Source organism: Labeo rohita, chromosome 24, assembly GCF_022985175.1.
Source record: "Labeo rohita strain BAU-BD-2019 chromosome 24, IGBB_LRoh.1.0, whole genome shotgun sequence".
Lineage (NCBI taxonomy): Eukaryota > Metazoa > Chordata > Actinopteri > Cypriniformes > Cyprinidae > Labeo > Labeo rohita.
The window spans coordinates 22,622,578-22,637,110 of NC_066892.1; the positions used below are offsets into that span (position 1 = coordinate 22,622,578).

Sequence of the window (14,533 nt, forward strand, 5' to 3'; positions counted from 1 at the left end):
CGCAGTATTTTTGTCCTGTGTGAGAGGGGTACGCACACTGCCTGGGGGTTTTTGTACAAAAAAAAGGCACGTTATGACAAATTTCATAATAAAATGTCTTTTTCCAAAAATAGCAGTTTTTAATTTTTCCTTTACTCTTTGTTATATGATCTCTGTGGTATATGATTCTTAAGGAACAATAAATAAACTGTAAAATGTACAAGTATTTACACACAAGCATCCAAATATGGTTGAGACATGTAAACAGCAGTTTATGGGAGGTATGTGATATAACTAGCGATAGGAATTGTAAAAAATTGAAAATATTTGGAAAAATGATATTCTTTTTCCACCCTCAGATTTAGGGTGATTTTTTTTTTTTTTTTTTTTTTTTTTTTTTTTTTTTGGGGGGAGAGAAGAGAGATGTAGATTTAGATTGTTGGGGTACAGCTGATTAGAAATGCCTACTGGAAACCAACAGTACAACCCATTAACATCTAATGATGTGACCGCTGTCAGTGTAAACCAAGCAGCCAAGGTCCTGTTGGCTTACTGGGCTCCTGTACCAGTGAGATGAATGGGAATGCAAACAGCATTAAAAATTGCATAAACTAACCAAATTATTTGGTTTCAGTATTGGTATAAAAATGGAAGCGATTATCAATTCCCAAATTACAAGCTGAAGCAAAACAAAATGATGAAAATAGACATATATAGCCTGTCCACAGAGAGTTTTGTACCATTCAACAGCTCAGAGTGAAAAAAAATTGACAGCTGCATATTAAAAGTTTGACAATAAATAGACATGAGATGGTGGAAAATCCACCGCCCATGTTAGGACGCTGGCACAGAATACAGTTTTGTTGCTGAAAAACCTTAAATGTAGGTCCTCGTGTCTTATGGGAAGTTTTGGACGTAAGCCATCCGAGGTGCAGGTGTTGCAGGGAAATTATAGATCTGTGGTGTCGGACGGCATCAAATAACAGTTCCATCCTTGGAACGACAGCATAATGGTTCCGTTCTTTGAGTTCTGTTGAAGAGCATAACCACTCGCTCTGACTCACCAATGCAAACCACAGGTAGTGCAGAGCAAATATTGAGAAACTTAAAATAATTTGATTTTTTAAAACCTAAAATAGAGTCCTGTGGGTTCAAGTGACTTCATCAAAAATACACAAAGCAGTAGAAAGTTTCCTGTTCTGATTTCGGTGCTTTTTACATAGTAATTTATAAGTTTCCGATCCTAAAGAGGTCATCATATGAGGAATCAAAGTTTCTTTTGAAACAAAAGAGCTACTGTAACTTTCAAAACTCAAGTTGTCTATATTTATAATGGGGAGGAAGTTCCTGAAAGTTGAAAAAAATTTGATTTGTTCTGATCTTCTAGAACTTTCAAACATCAGAAAAATACAAAGTAATAGTCCTAAAGGCAAAGCAGCAAAAAGGTATCCTGTTTAATTCCAAGGATCAGAGTAAGGGTTGAAAATAATTGATTTGACTGGTTTGTAACACAAATGGACCTTTAAAAATTAAATTATACTATATGATGCAACCCCTTTAAATATTTGATATGTGAAACACAATTTTAAATACAGACTGCATTTTAGCTCATAATTTACATTTTGTATGTGTCCTTGTTTTAGAATGAAGGCATCAAGTTCATTTTCTCTTTATAGATTCACATGAACATCCTCTTTGCAGTTTGTAGGATCCGAAGTGTCACGAGAAATGGCCTTGTGTGTAAAGATGAGAAGCAGCAAACCTGGATCCACTGTCGAGACATTCTCTCACATTTGTTCGTAACGCTCGCTTTTAGTCTCTGTCAAATTTCGTCTTGTCAGTCCTCACAAACATTTGTCTCTGCGGTGCAGCGGTCGGGCAGGGCGGCGCGTGTCCCTTGTGTCAGTGGCAGCCGCATGCACGCACCACCATGTTCTTGTATTTTTTCAGAATGACATTGGAGTTGTCATCATAGTAGAGCACGGAGATTGCGTGCAGTTTGGTGGGAGCGCAACATGGCTTTGGAACGTTCTCTGGATTCATCAGATGGACCTGAAAAGTGCAGCAAGATATTTTTTTACACTCACTACTGTGAAATAAACTTTAAAAATGGTTATTTTATTTAGCATGACTCACCAGTGTCTGTACTATAGCATGATTAGTAGCATTCATATGGGCGTTTAGAGGAAAAGAGCATTCTCCATCACAGTAGTTTGCTGCATAACCCTCAGGTGCAATAATCCAGTCCTAAAAAACAAATTTAAATCAAAAGAGCTGTACACACTAAAAATAATCAACACACATTCAGGATAATTAGTCATGTTTTATATCCAAATAACCATTGAAGGCTGCTCCAGTTTAAGATCTGTAATACTGATTATACACATATACTTCATCCTTACCTGCCAGCCCAGTTCTCTGAAGCTGACGTACAGTTCATGCTTTCTGCAGGCGGTCTTCTGATCACTGCTGTTGTAATCTGCTATTAACAGAGAAGAGAGACATTAATGTGTGCTAGGTTACAATTTACGATGGAGTTTTAGTGCCATATTAAATAAAAAAAAATATCTAAGATTAGGAGATTTCAAAAAAAAAAAAAAATATCCCAAAAATAAAGTTGAAATTACGAGAATAAAGTCGAAATATTTTGACAATAAAGTCAAAATTACAAGAAATATTTTGACAATAAAGTCAAAATTACAAGAATTAATTTGTAACAATTACAAGAATAAAGTTGTAATATTTTGACAATAAAGTCAAAATTACGAGAATTAATTTGTAACAATTACAAGAATAATGTTATAATATTTTGAGTGTATATTCTAGCCTATTGCACATGCAAATGGCCCAGACTGGGAGCATCGAAGAGATATTCGAAAGCCTCAGCTTTTAAAATCTTTCAGTTTTATAGTGAAATACAAACAATATGTCTATTACAATAATAATTTCACTCTTAAATGTGGCATGACAGATCGCTGTATTTGCCTCAGTTTAAGCTACACGTGAATCAGTCGACTTTTTGCGAAGTAGGTGGTGGAATTTTCATAAAGAAAACAGTAATTTAATGAAACGAAAGTTTCATTGTAATTGAAAAGACGACTGATTTACATGAATACAGCAACCTGTCCCACCACATTAAAGAGCGTGAAAAACACATTATTACAAAACACATTGTTTGTATTTCATATAAAACTTACTTATTTTGAAAGCTGAGACTTTGTTTTATATTAAAAGTACCAAAAGCGCAAAGCTTATTGCTATTATTGGGTGGCTAGTGCACTACAAACAGGCCTAATGAATGCAAACGAAGGCATGAAATATTATTTCCTAGCATACTGTTCTTGCGAGTATAATACATGGTATGATTTCTGCTAAAAATATATTCAAATAAGTTCCGGTGGCCTGGCAACTTTTCCTAGTGCTCCTTGCCTGCGCAGGCTATAGTCGAAAAATATAACTTTAATTGCTACAATTTAATTCTCATAATTTCGACTTTATTTTCGAAACATTTCAACTTTATTCTTGAAACATTTAGACTTTATTCTCGTAATTTTGACTTCATTCTCAAAACATTTCGCCTTTATTCTGTAAATTTCGACTTTATTTTTAATAACATTTAGTCTTTATTCTCTAAATCTTCGACTTTATTCTCATAATTTCTACTTTATTCCCAAAATATTACGACTTTAATCTCTTTTTTTTTTTTTTTTTTAACTTGGTACTTAAATGTCTTCGTACAATATAATATACTACACATATAACTTTTATACTTTCATAGTCAATTTGTCTATTTTTCGCAAGTGTCTTTGAACTACTGTTTTTGCAGCAGCTTTATAATAGCTCACTTTTGAAGAGTAATTAGCTGGTGAAGTGGATTCACTTGTAGAGTTCACTTTAAAGAAGTACACTTATTTTTTTGTAAAGTACTTGATTATAATTTTAACTGTAATGTGTTATTTGATATTAGTTGATATACTTTAAATGTTTTTAAAAAATGCACCATCATTATAATATGAAGTAATGTAAAGTAATGTGTACTTACAAATATATTTAAACGCACGTCACATAAGTATTTTAGTTTACCATAAATGCTTGGTCAGTACATCCAACATTGTTTAAAGACAAAAGACAAAATTACAGGATGAAATGACATCTAAAGTTGTACCTAAGTCCTACTTAAGTGGGCCAAAAAAGCATTAAATTTTCATATAATTGAAGTTGACATGCAACTGTCTGAAAACAGAATATTCTCTTAAAGTATATAATTTCCGTAATAAGTACTCTTTATAAAAGAACCCAAATTGCAGAATGACAGCCTCACTTTTCACCTCCATTGCATCTTTATTCCACACAGTGAAAATAAATGGTGGCTGAAGTTTAATTTTAGCCTTGCATTTCCTTTTGTGCCCCATCTAAGAAAGTAAGTCATACAAATTTGGAACATGAGTGTAAATGTTCAGTTGAAGGGTCAGTTGAACGGTATCTGGTGCACTTTAAACCAATAGAGTGCCTTAAAATTCCATAATTCAAAGTTAGTCTTAATGCAAGTTTGAAGTAAGCCTGCTAATCCTGTCAACATCACAACACATTTGCTGTGCAACATAATGTGCCCTAAGTCGCTGTCAACAACATTTATAGTTTGTTTCAATTATCTATACAGCTCCACCCCTGTGTCCTGTTAGCTGCATGTCAGCAGCAGGTAGGTTTGGGTTTTCTAAAGGGGAAGGTCATCTCTGGCACTGACTCCTGCTCTGAATTCAAATACTGACACATTCTTTCCACTGGTGTTCTCATATGCTTTTTTTTTTTTTTGGTAATTTTTGCTAAGTGCGGTGGAGTGGGAGAGGAGAGAGAAAGCTATGATATCAGTTCAGGCCAGCTGCAATCCCTTCCTGTTTTTTTGAGTTCCCGTCCCAAAGAGCAGCACTTTGACCATCCAGAGATCTTGCTGACCAAAACAGTGGCAAGACATACCATGCAAGGTGGGTAGTCAGAAGAGGTGCGACCCCTATAGCATTCGATCAAACTTACCCCCCAACCACACGTCCGAAACCATAGTTGCTGTTACACTGTTTTCTTTTTAAACAAGCTGCTGAAGCCTCTCTAATGAAATCATACTGTAATTCATTACTGTAATGACATTATGATGTAAGTAAATTTAATTTACTGCTCTCGTAAGACAGAATATAAGGATATGTTGATTTCACATGACAATGAAAACTTGTTATAGAATCCAGCTAAGAAAAGCAACTGATATATACACTTGTCGGAATAGCTTTTAGTAATGCACAGATGTCCGACACAACATCAATATTTCACACAACACACAAAATTTGTTCCCCTAACTTTGTGCAATAGGCTCACATTTGCAGGAAGCACATTGTAGGATATTAGATGGAAACCACTCTAGGGAGGTGTCAAAATCACACTAGCTAATGACAGGTGTACCCCAGGGCTCAATGCTTAGCCCCCTTCTCTTTTCAATATATACAATATGTGTAAAACTGCCAGCCTGGCAATTCCACAAAATATCACAGTCCAGCTGGGCTCAACAACACTAACAACACCCAAGTCAGTCAGGAACATGGTGACAGAGTTTAACTTCACCCACTACATCAGTATGACTGCCTACCCAGGCAGGTCTGCATTTTTCAATATCACCCAGATCAGATCTTTCCTATTGCCATTTGGACTACTGCAATGCTCTTAAGCCAGTTTTCCAGCTAGCACAATGAATTCAAATGATCCAGAATCCACACCAATGGTACCATCGTAACAGGGCACTTTTCCAGAACATTCACACCCACTTGTTGGTGAAATGATTTTTGAAGCTCCACCCGAGCAACTGAGTGCCTCACAATAAGACACAGTGCTTCCATGAGCACTTGATACACTTGATATTACATTATATCTACACTGCCCTCCAAAAGTTTGGAAATACCCCTGACAAAGTGTGGTTTTGGATGATATCAGCATAAATCCTTATCGTTTTTTGGTGCAAATACATTAAAGTAACTTGACATTATCATTTAAGACCAGCAATGATCATTTTCATTTTGATTACATAATAATGGCACTATATACATGTCAAAGTCAAACATGCCCCTTTGCCAGCTGTGATGCCTGGTTACTAGTTTAAACTTGGCCCAGGTTTTTAAAAGATTTTTGGGTCGGCAAACCTTAATAGCTTTAACAGTTGATTGCCAATTAAGTTTAGAATACAATGAATGTATAAACCGTTTATGTAATAAAATGGTTTCGTAGTTTGTGTTGTCCCTTATCAGTGTAAAATTATCACAAATTAAAAAGGATTCATGCCAATATTGTCCAAAACCCCACTTTTCTAGGGTGTTTCCAAACTTTTGGAGGGCAGTGTACATCCCTCTAAACCTCACAACAATCATTAAAAAATGGTTCCTCTAAAAATGAAACCTAGCTGCTTATAATTAAACTATAATTAGATTTTCTACAGACAGACTTTATTTTGTCCCAAATGATACTACTGCAGAAAAACTTTTAAATAATTTAAATAAAGAAGCGGTTCTCGATGTTTAGATAAGACTAAGTCTGCATTGCATATTTCCTGTGTTTAAATATAGTGTGATTATGTTAGAAATAAGTGAGCTTTTTTAAATATAATTGCAAGAATCTTTCAAATTAAGACTGTTACACTTTTACGAAAGGGACAAATGTCCCTTTAAGACTATAACACATTTACAATAGGGACAAATGTAATAAAATGGGGGAAACCTATATTCATCTAAAAAACTTTCCTTAAAACATTGTCTATGAGTAATGTAGAGTAGAAATTAAGGCTGTAACTGAAACCACATGGTGAGTGTGTAGGCAAATCGCTGAGGTCATTCTAAGTCCTCAACAATCATCCAGTGCTAAGGTGTTTCCCACTTTCTTCTTGAAGAGAAAGTTTGTTCAGTCTACTGCTGATGCAATTGGTTGGCAAAAGCTTCTTGGTCTTAAAGCTGTCATTTTATTTGGCAATTAAAAATGTTCATGTTCGCACCACAGCCGAGCAAAGTTTGTCCAACCAATGGAAGACAAGGGCTGTGTTTGAAAATGGTCATAATTTTTGTGCATGATGGTAATGGTGCTAGATGCTAAATTAAACATTTTATTTACTAATACGTTCTGACTACTTGTGAGAAATATTGTACAAATTATTGTAGTTTACAGTAATTTAAACAGTTTAAAGAGTTAAATAGAATCTGTATTGAGACACTTTAGGTATTCGGTTTGAAGCTCAGAATATAGTGTGAAATCTCTGGCCTTTTTTAGCCCCCAAAGTAAGACCCCTTCTTGTATTTCTCTCACTCTGTCTGGCAGGACTAGGGTAAATATTTACTGAGATAAATCCGCCAGCAGGAGTGGCCCCAGAGCTCTCCCGAGTGGCCTTTTAGCCGGTCCCCCAGGGGTCCCCTTCCTCTCTGATCCCGAGCAGTGAACCTGTCTTACACAGACCCCCAACTGCGACATTTATAGTCAAGAATGTTCTACACCTAACCACAGGCCTGAGAATGAGGCCAATCTACAACCCAAGAATGGCAGATTTTGATGCACTAGTTTCATACACACACATACATACGGGAAGTTGACATGTCCTGTGGTGTGACATGCTATACTCTATATATTTTAAACAGTATTTTGCTATTTCGTACGAGAAATATGTGACCCTGGACCACAAAACCGGTCATAAGTAACATGGGTATACTTGTAGCAATAGCTAAAAATACATTGTATGGGGTCAAAATTATCGTTTTTTTATGCCAAAAATCATTAGGATATTAAGTAAAGATAAAAATATTTTGTACATGTCCTACCGTAAATATATCAAAATTACTAATTAATGATTAGTAATATGCATTGCTAAGAATTTAATCTGGACAACTTTAAAATAAATTTATATTATATATAAATCTCAGTTTCAAAAAATTGACCCTTTTTGTGGTTTTGTGGTCCAGGGTCGTATATTGTGTTTTTTAGTTCTTTGTCCAATTTCTAAAATCTTCTTAAATGGGTTAAACTCTTGAAACCTCAAAAACATGTCTGGGTTATATTTCTCCCCAAAAATCTAAAGGCAAAAACAAGATAAGATTTGACCATGAAGAGATTTGCTTGAAAAAAAAAAAAATAATAATAATAATAATAATAAATTAATAAATAATAATAATAATAATAATAATAATAATAATAAATAGGATCAGTAATTCCAGTAAGATTAAAGGAGACGTTCACTTCCAGAACAAAAATTTACAGATAATGTACTCATCCCCTTGTCATTTTCTAAAAAAAAAAAAAATTACAATTTATATACTTTTAAAACCTCAAACGCTCATCTTGTCTCATCTGCCTGAACTCTGTTTTTTTCCGGTTCAATACAGTTAGGGTATGTCGAAAAACTCCCATCTCATTTTCTCCTCCAACTTCAAAATCGTCCCACATCACCGTTTACCTTTTTTTTGTAAAGGGTGTTTGATCTTCTTTGCATGTTCACTTTATAAACACTGGGTCAGTACTTCTGCAGTGATGTAGGATGATTTTAAATTTAGAGGGAAAATTAAATGGGAGTTTTTCAACATACCCTGTCATGAACCGGAAAAAACAGTATATATCTTTTTTCGTTTCGATCGTTTCGCTAGATAAGACCCTTCTTCCTCAGCTGGGATAATTTAGAGCCATTTGGAGCTGCATTTTGGACATTCAAAATTGGGGAAAAATCCTGAAATGTTTTCCTCAAAAAAACATAATTTCTTTACGACTGAAAAAAGAAAGACATGAACATCTTGGATTACAAGGGGGTGAGTACATTATCTGTAAATTTTTGTTGTCAATGTCAATTTCTATTTTGTTTGGACTGCATCCATCATTAAGAATTATGAGAATTATACACAAACAGAAATAAAACCCTGGATGTATAATGCTGACTTTTTTATATTGCAGTCATGAAAATGTATTATACAGTCTTAAGCCTGTTGCTTCATCTTTATGCTGAATATAATTTCTTGACTTGGAACAGTTTTTGAGAAACTCAACCAAATATAATGCATCTGTATACTGAGAAAAAAAAATGCACAGATAAACACGCTGCATTCACCCACACTGTTTTTGTTTACTTCTGCCTTTCCTTTATTTACTGCCACTATTTACAGTCAAGGGCTATTTAGGAGTAAAGCAGATATTTAGTGTGGAGTTTCATTGAGTGTAAAGGCCAGATTTGTGGTACCCCATAAAGCTTCTCTTCCTGCCTGTAAAATTTAATGCCACACTGTTACTGCTGTGAGTGGGTCTTGTGGGCCGCTGGCTTTCGAATGAAGACCGCTGCCTGCTTATCATATGTAGGAATGACTATTATAAGACATTTAAAGCGATCACTCACCCTAAAATGAAAATTCTCTCATCATTTACTCACTCTCAATTTGTACCTGAATTTATTTAAACTGTTGTTAACCAAACAGTTGATGGTAGCCATTAACTTCTATAGGATGGGGAAAAAAAAAACTCTGATTCTGCCTTTGATTTGATTGTACTTCTGATTCTTCTGATTATTTAACAGGTCCATTAATGATTCTTTTAGTATTTTGGATAAAATAATCCAATATTTAGTCCTAACTACATATTACAATATATTTATTAAATAATAAATGATTACGAGGATGAATTCGTTTCTGATTACTATAATACAGTCATCAGTGAATCTCATATTAAATCTCATATATTGTAGTACATTGGTCCGAATCAGTGGAAGAACACAGATGTTAAAGAACTGTTAATAGAAATAGCTATATTAGCTTTATGACGTGTTTGGTTTGACAGTTACAGCCAAAAACTGTCAAAATCACATGCCAAGACACACATGTGGTTTCTCGACCAAAAGACAAAAACATGGTAACTGCAATGAAATGTCGCAGACCTTCTCACACAAAAAGCTTCTCCTTGGAGCAATTACACAATGACATTCCTGGTGGTGACGGCATGTTGGAGTAATGGACACGGCGTTCCGCATGGAATAACATCCATCCTGGAAAGAGCTGAGGCAGGGAAGCTGTCTCACCCCAGTCCCATGATGACTTGAAAGAGAATGCGAGTGCTGTCTGCGTCCATGTGAAGTTTATCTCTCTTCCTGTCTTTCATCACTGTGGTTATTAAACCTCCATCCCCAGAGCTCGCCGATGTCTAATTACACCAACGGTAAACAAAAGGAGGGTTGAGGGAGGGGGAGATGAAAAACCGCAGCTGGACAGTGCCATGTTATTATAATTCTTTAAGCGATACTGTTAACGTGGTCAGGCATTTTAGCCCAGCACCTAATAACAGCTCGGAGGTAATTACAGGTCTAGCGCTGGGGCGGCACATACTGAGCTGAGCTAGACGCTTGTTAACTTCCCTCAGGCCAAAGGCCGGCGAGTTCCCCCGCACCTCTACTGGTGCATTAGCACTTAATGTGTTGTTTTGTTTTCACAGAAAGCCAAAGCTTAAGAAACAGTGTCAAACCTCTAATCTCACGTAATATGCTTCGCCTGAATTGGAAGCTCATAGAGACAGAAAGAATTTTCAAAGTGTGAATCTCCCAAAACGTTTCAAGAACAAGTCATACTTCAGCCTAGACTTGAAAGAAAAGAAGAAATGAAGAACCTAAAATGTCCAGACACAACATACTTGATAAGACAATAGATAAGGGTATGTTTTTAATTATTACATTTTCACCAATCATCATGTCAGTGTTTTTTTTTTTTTTTTCCCAATCTTATTACAGAAATAATTAAGATTTTGAATTAGCTTTTATTTTTATATTATTAACTTTTTATTTTAATTTTAGTTTTAATAATTTTGTGCTTATGTTATTGTAAGATATGTAGCTTTAATTATAACACATTTAATTTTGTTTATTATTATTACAGGGGCACACAGATACTGTCAAATGAAATTTCAGTAATTTCAAGAACTTTTCAGGCACTTTTTTTATTTTTAAGGACTTCAATCAGAGATCTCACTTATCGAACTTGTCTTCCATTTCAATTTTTTAAAAAAGAGAAATAGATAAATAAAAACATACTAATAAAAATGGCAAAAAAAAAAAAAAGTGAAGCACATGCAAAGTATTGCTACTGGTATTACAAACTATACTACACTTTTACTATAGTAAAGCCACTGTTAATTTTCTTAAGAGATTTGTATTTGTGTATAATTTTTCTTTGTTTTTGTTTTTATAACTGTACTGCATTAATGGTTTGATGTTTTCTACTGTTTAAGAAAAAAAAAAAAAAAGGAAAGAAAAAAGATTTGTGAAGTTGCTCAGAAATCCTGATCTGAAACAAATGAATCATGAACCCGCACCAAAGTCCCGGTCTGAATCAAATTATTTGCGATTCATGCTCTGAAGTCCCGATCTGAATTTGATTTAGATCAGGACTTCAAATCGTGTATAGCGAATCATTTATTTTTAATAATTTAATTCGCTAAATGATTCATGAACCCGTTCTGATCTAAATCAAATTATTCGTGATCCACACTCTGAAGTCCCGATCTGAATTTGATTTAGATTGGGACATCAAATCACATATCGCAAATTATTTATTTTTAATCATCCAATTCGCTAAATGATTCATGAACCCATTCTGATCTAAATCAAATGATTCGCGATCCACGCTCTGAAATCCCAACTGAATTTGATTTAGATTGGGACTTCAAATCGCGCATCGCGAATTATTTATTTTTAATCATTCAGTTCACTAAATGATTCATGAACCTATTCTGATCTAAATCAAATGATTCGCAATCCACGCTCTCAGGTCTCGATCTGAATTTGATTTAGATCAGGACTTCAAATCGTGTATCGCGAATCATTTATTTTTAATCATTCAATTCACTAAATGATTCACAAACCCATTCCGATCTAATCAAATGATTCACGATATGTGCTCCGAAGTCCCGACCTGAATCAAATGATTCGCAATATGCAAAGTTTCAATCTAAATCAAATGATTTGTGATATGCGATTTGGAGTCCTGATCTGAAACAAATAATTCACGATATGTGATCTGATTAGAACACTTCGAAATAGTGAATCATTTTGCAACACAGCGGTTTAACTGATTCAGAGTTTCAAAATGCTCTGTTTCACCCATCACTACGTACTTTTTAAAAACCTTACAAGCGAAGTTGAAATACTAAAATGAATGGCTCTTTTAATTTGATCTGGTTTTTGCTAGTGAAAAGCTTAAAATGAACGATCACAGTCACGAGTTTGAATCAATCGGAGCGGTTCCAGCATAAATTACTCAATTGATTTGGTTCATCTGTTCCTCTTTTCGCATCTTCAGCTATGTTTACACGACACTGTCAGCACTACTACATGCTTAGCTCAATTGTTTTCTGACATTAACCGAAATAAGCGAAAAAGGTTTTTTGAATTGCGTAAAAAAGATATGTGCTTATTGACAAAATTAAACACTTATTTCATAGATACATTGTCTTTCAATATTTCAAGCACTTTTTAAGCACCTCTTCAGGAATACTGCTATTTTCAAGGGTTTCCCAGGCCTTAAACTTCAAAAAGTCAAATTCAAATACTTCAAACACTTTAAGCACCCTGTATGAACCCTGTTATTAGTTTAAGTTTTTCATCTAATATTTTTATTTTGTTTTATTCTATTTAATAATAATAATAATAATAATAATAATAAATTTTGCTCAGTTTCAGACTCATATTTATGTGAGTATGTTTCCATTGCAGTGTCAACAGGGTTGTTACTGTTATTACATAATCACATGGCTTCATTAGTGCACCACATGCAATATGACAGCAACACACTCTGGGTGTAAAAAATATATATTATTTATTAAATGTTAAATAAATTGTGATTATTATCATCTATTATAATAAATTGTCATGAACATTGTCCAAATGCAAACAAATGTTATTATATTAAATATTATTTGTTATTTTCTTTTGACTTTAAAATGTACACATTTTCATGAAAATTTATTTCTTAAGCAGAGCCTATAAACTAGTGCACTTGTGTCTCTCAATATGGGTCAAGATGCAGCGCTCACAGTCTTTTTGAAAGCTTTGATAAGAGTGTTTTCATATTGGAACCATATGCTCTCTCAACACTGCCACAAGGGGACGGCTGTCACAACGGCCTCGCAACTTCCTGCTCCAAATCTAAATATTTACACTCCAGACATCCCAAGTCGTGCCAAGGAGAAGGGCTGATGTTTTGGGTTACATAAAGTCCAATCCTTCAGAACAAATTAAGCAGATTTTCCTCATTAGTCGGAACACGTTGTGTGCGAGGTTTAGGAGCGTTGAGTTTAAGCACTACTGTGTAAGTGGGTGAATCTGACTCGCACATGGCACTGATGTAAATTATTCTCAGCAGAATATACTACATACGTAGTATGTGTTTACAACAATTTGCTACATTGCAGTTAGGAACACACATTAAATGCACAGACTTTTACAAAGATAAATAATGTTTAAATTATAGCAGAGAGTAGGTTCCAGTTCAGATTCATCCAATATTGTGATTGTAAATGAAACTTATGGGCTCATAAACTTGTGTTGTTAAATATACACTTTTCACCCCTAGGTCCTTTATGTTTCAAGGCCTCACATTCATAATTAGCTCTGGATTATGTGGGTATTAGCACTAAGCTTTCAGACCACCCCAAACCAGAGCAATAATGAGAAGCAGAAACTGGATTAAGACCCAGCTGTTCCTTGAATGTTTTTTAATTAAGTAACAAAATCTTGTGCCAGTTATACTCAGCTGAATATGAAATACTTGGGGCTGATTCACAAGCTCTAAATTTTATTTCACTTTTCATTTTTAATTCAATACACAACATCAGGGCCAGCGCCAAGGGTGGGGCATTCAAGGGCCATGCCCCCCTAAATGAGTTACTATGTCCCCCTCCCCCTCCGCTCCCTGCTGAACATAAGCAAATTTGAAAGTGAAAATCTTGTGTTAATTTTTCTATTTAACTTTAATGAACGTGGTTTGGAATTGCAGAGTGATCAACTAGGGGATAACAGAAGGTCATCGGGAGCTAGGCTAGATGATTAGCAACCGACACCCAGTCAAAAACTGAATAGCATATGCCTAATCAAACAGTGATGGAAAAGTAGAGTGAATAAAACATAACTTTACATTTACCTGGGTTTTGAGGATTACAATGACCCAGGGTTAAACAATTTGGCTGTGAAAAGCCCTTACGATGTCTAGTGAAGTCCACTTTAGCATATTTTAAAAAGAGTACTTATTGCATAAATAATATACTTTGGCTAACTAAATGTAGTTTTTGTTCAAATTTGGACAATTTTTGTTTTTCAGAACAAAAATTTACAGGTTTTTACTTAACCCCTTTTCATCCAAGACGTTTGTGCCTTTCTTTCTTCAGTCAATAAGAAATTATGTTTCTTGAGGAAAGGAATTCAGGAATTATCTCCATATAATGGACTTCAATGGTGCCCCCAAGTTTGAACTTCCAAACTGCAGTTTAAATGCAGCTTCAAATGGCTCTAAACGATTCCAGT

At 34.8% G+C, this 14,533-nt stretch overlaps 1 protein-coding gene across 2 annotated transcripts in view; it reads right to left on the reverse strand.

Annotated features, from left to right (window-relative positions):
- Nucleotides 1–391: 391 nt before the first annotated feature.
- The window catches only part of bmp6 (bone morphogenetic protein 6), a 48,914-nt gene continuing 34,772 nt past the window's right edge, over nt 392–14,533 (reverse strand). The window contains exons 5-7 of one of the 2 annotated variants that reach the window (XM_051098127.1): nt 2,382–2,458; nt 2,116–2,226; nt 392–2,031 (exon numbers count right to left, since the gene is read on the reverse strand). In XM_051098127.1, the coding sequence (XP_050954084.1) occupies nt 1,882–2,031; nt 2,116–2,226; nt 2,382–2,458 (338 nt within the window). In that variant the 3' untranslated portion in view covers nt 392–1,881. Of the gene's footprint in view, nt 2,032–2,115; nt 2,227–2,381; nt 2,462–14,533 lie in introns of both variants that reach the window. The other variant, XM_051098126.1, reaches the window with a different exon arrangement.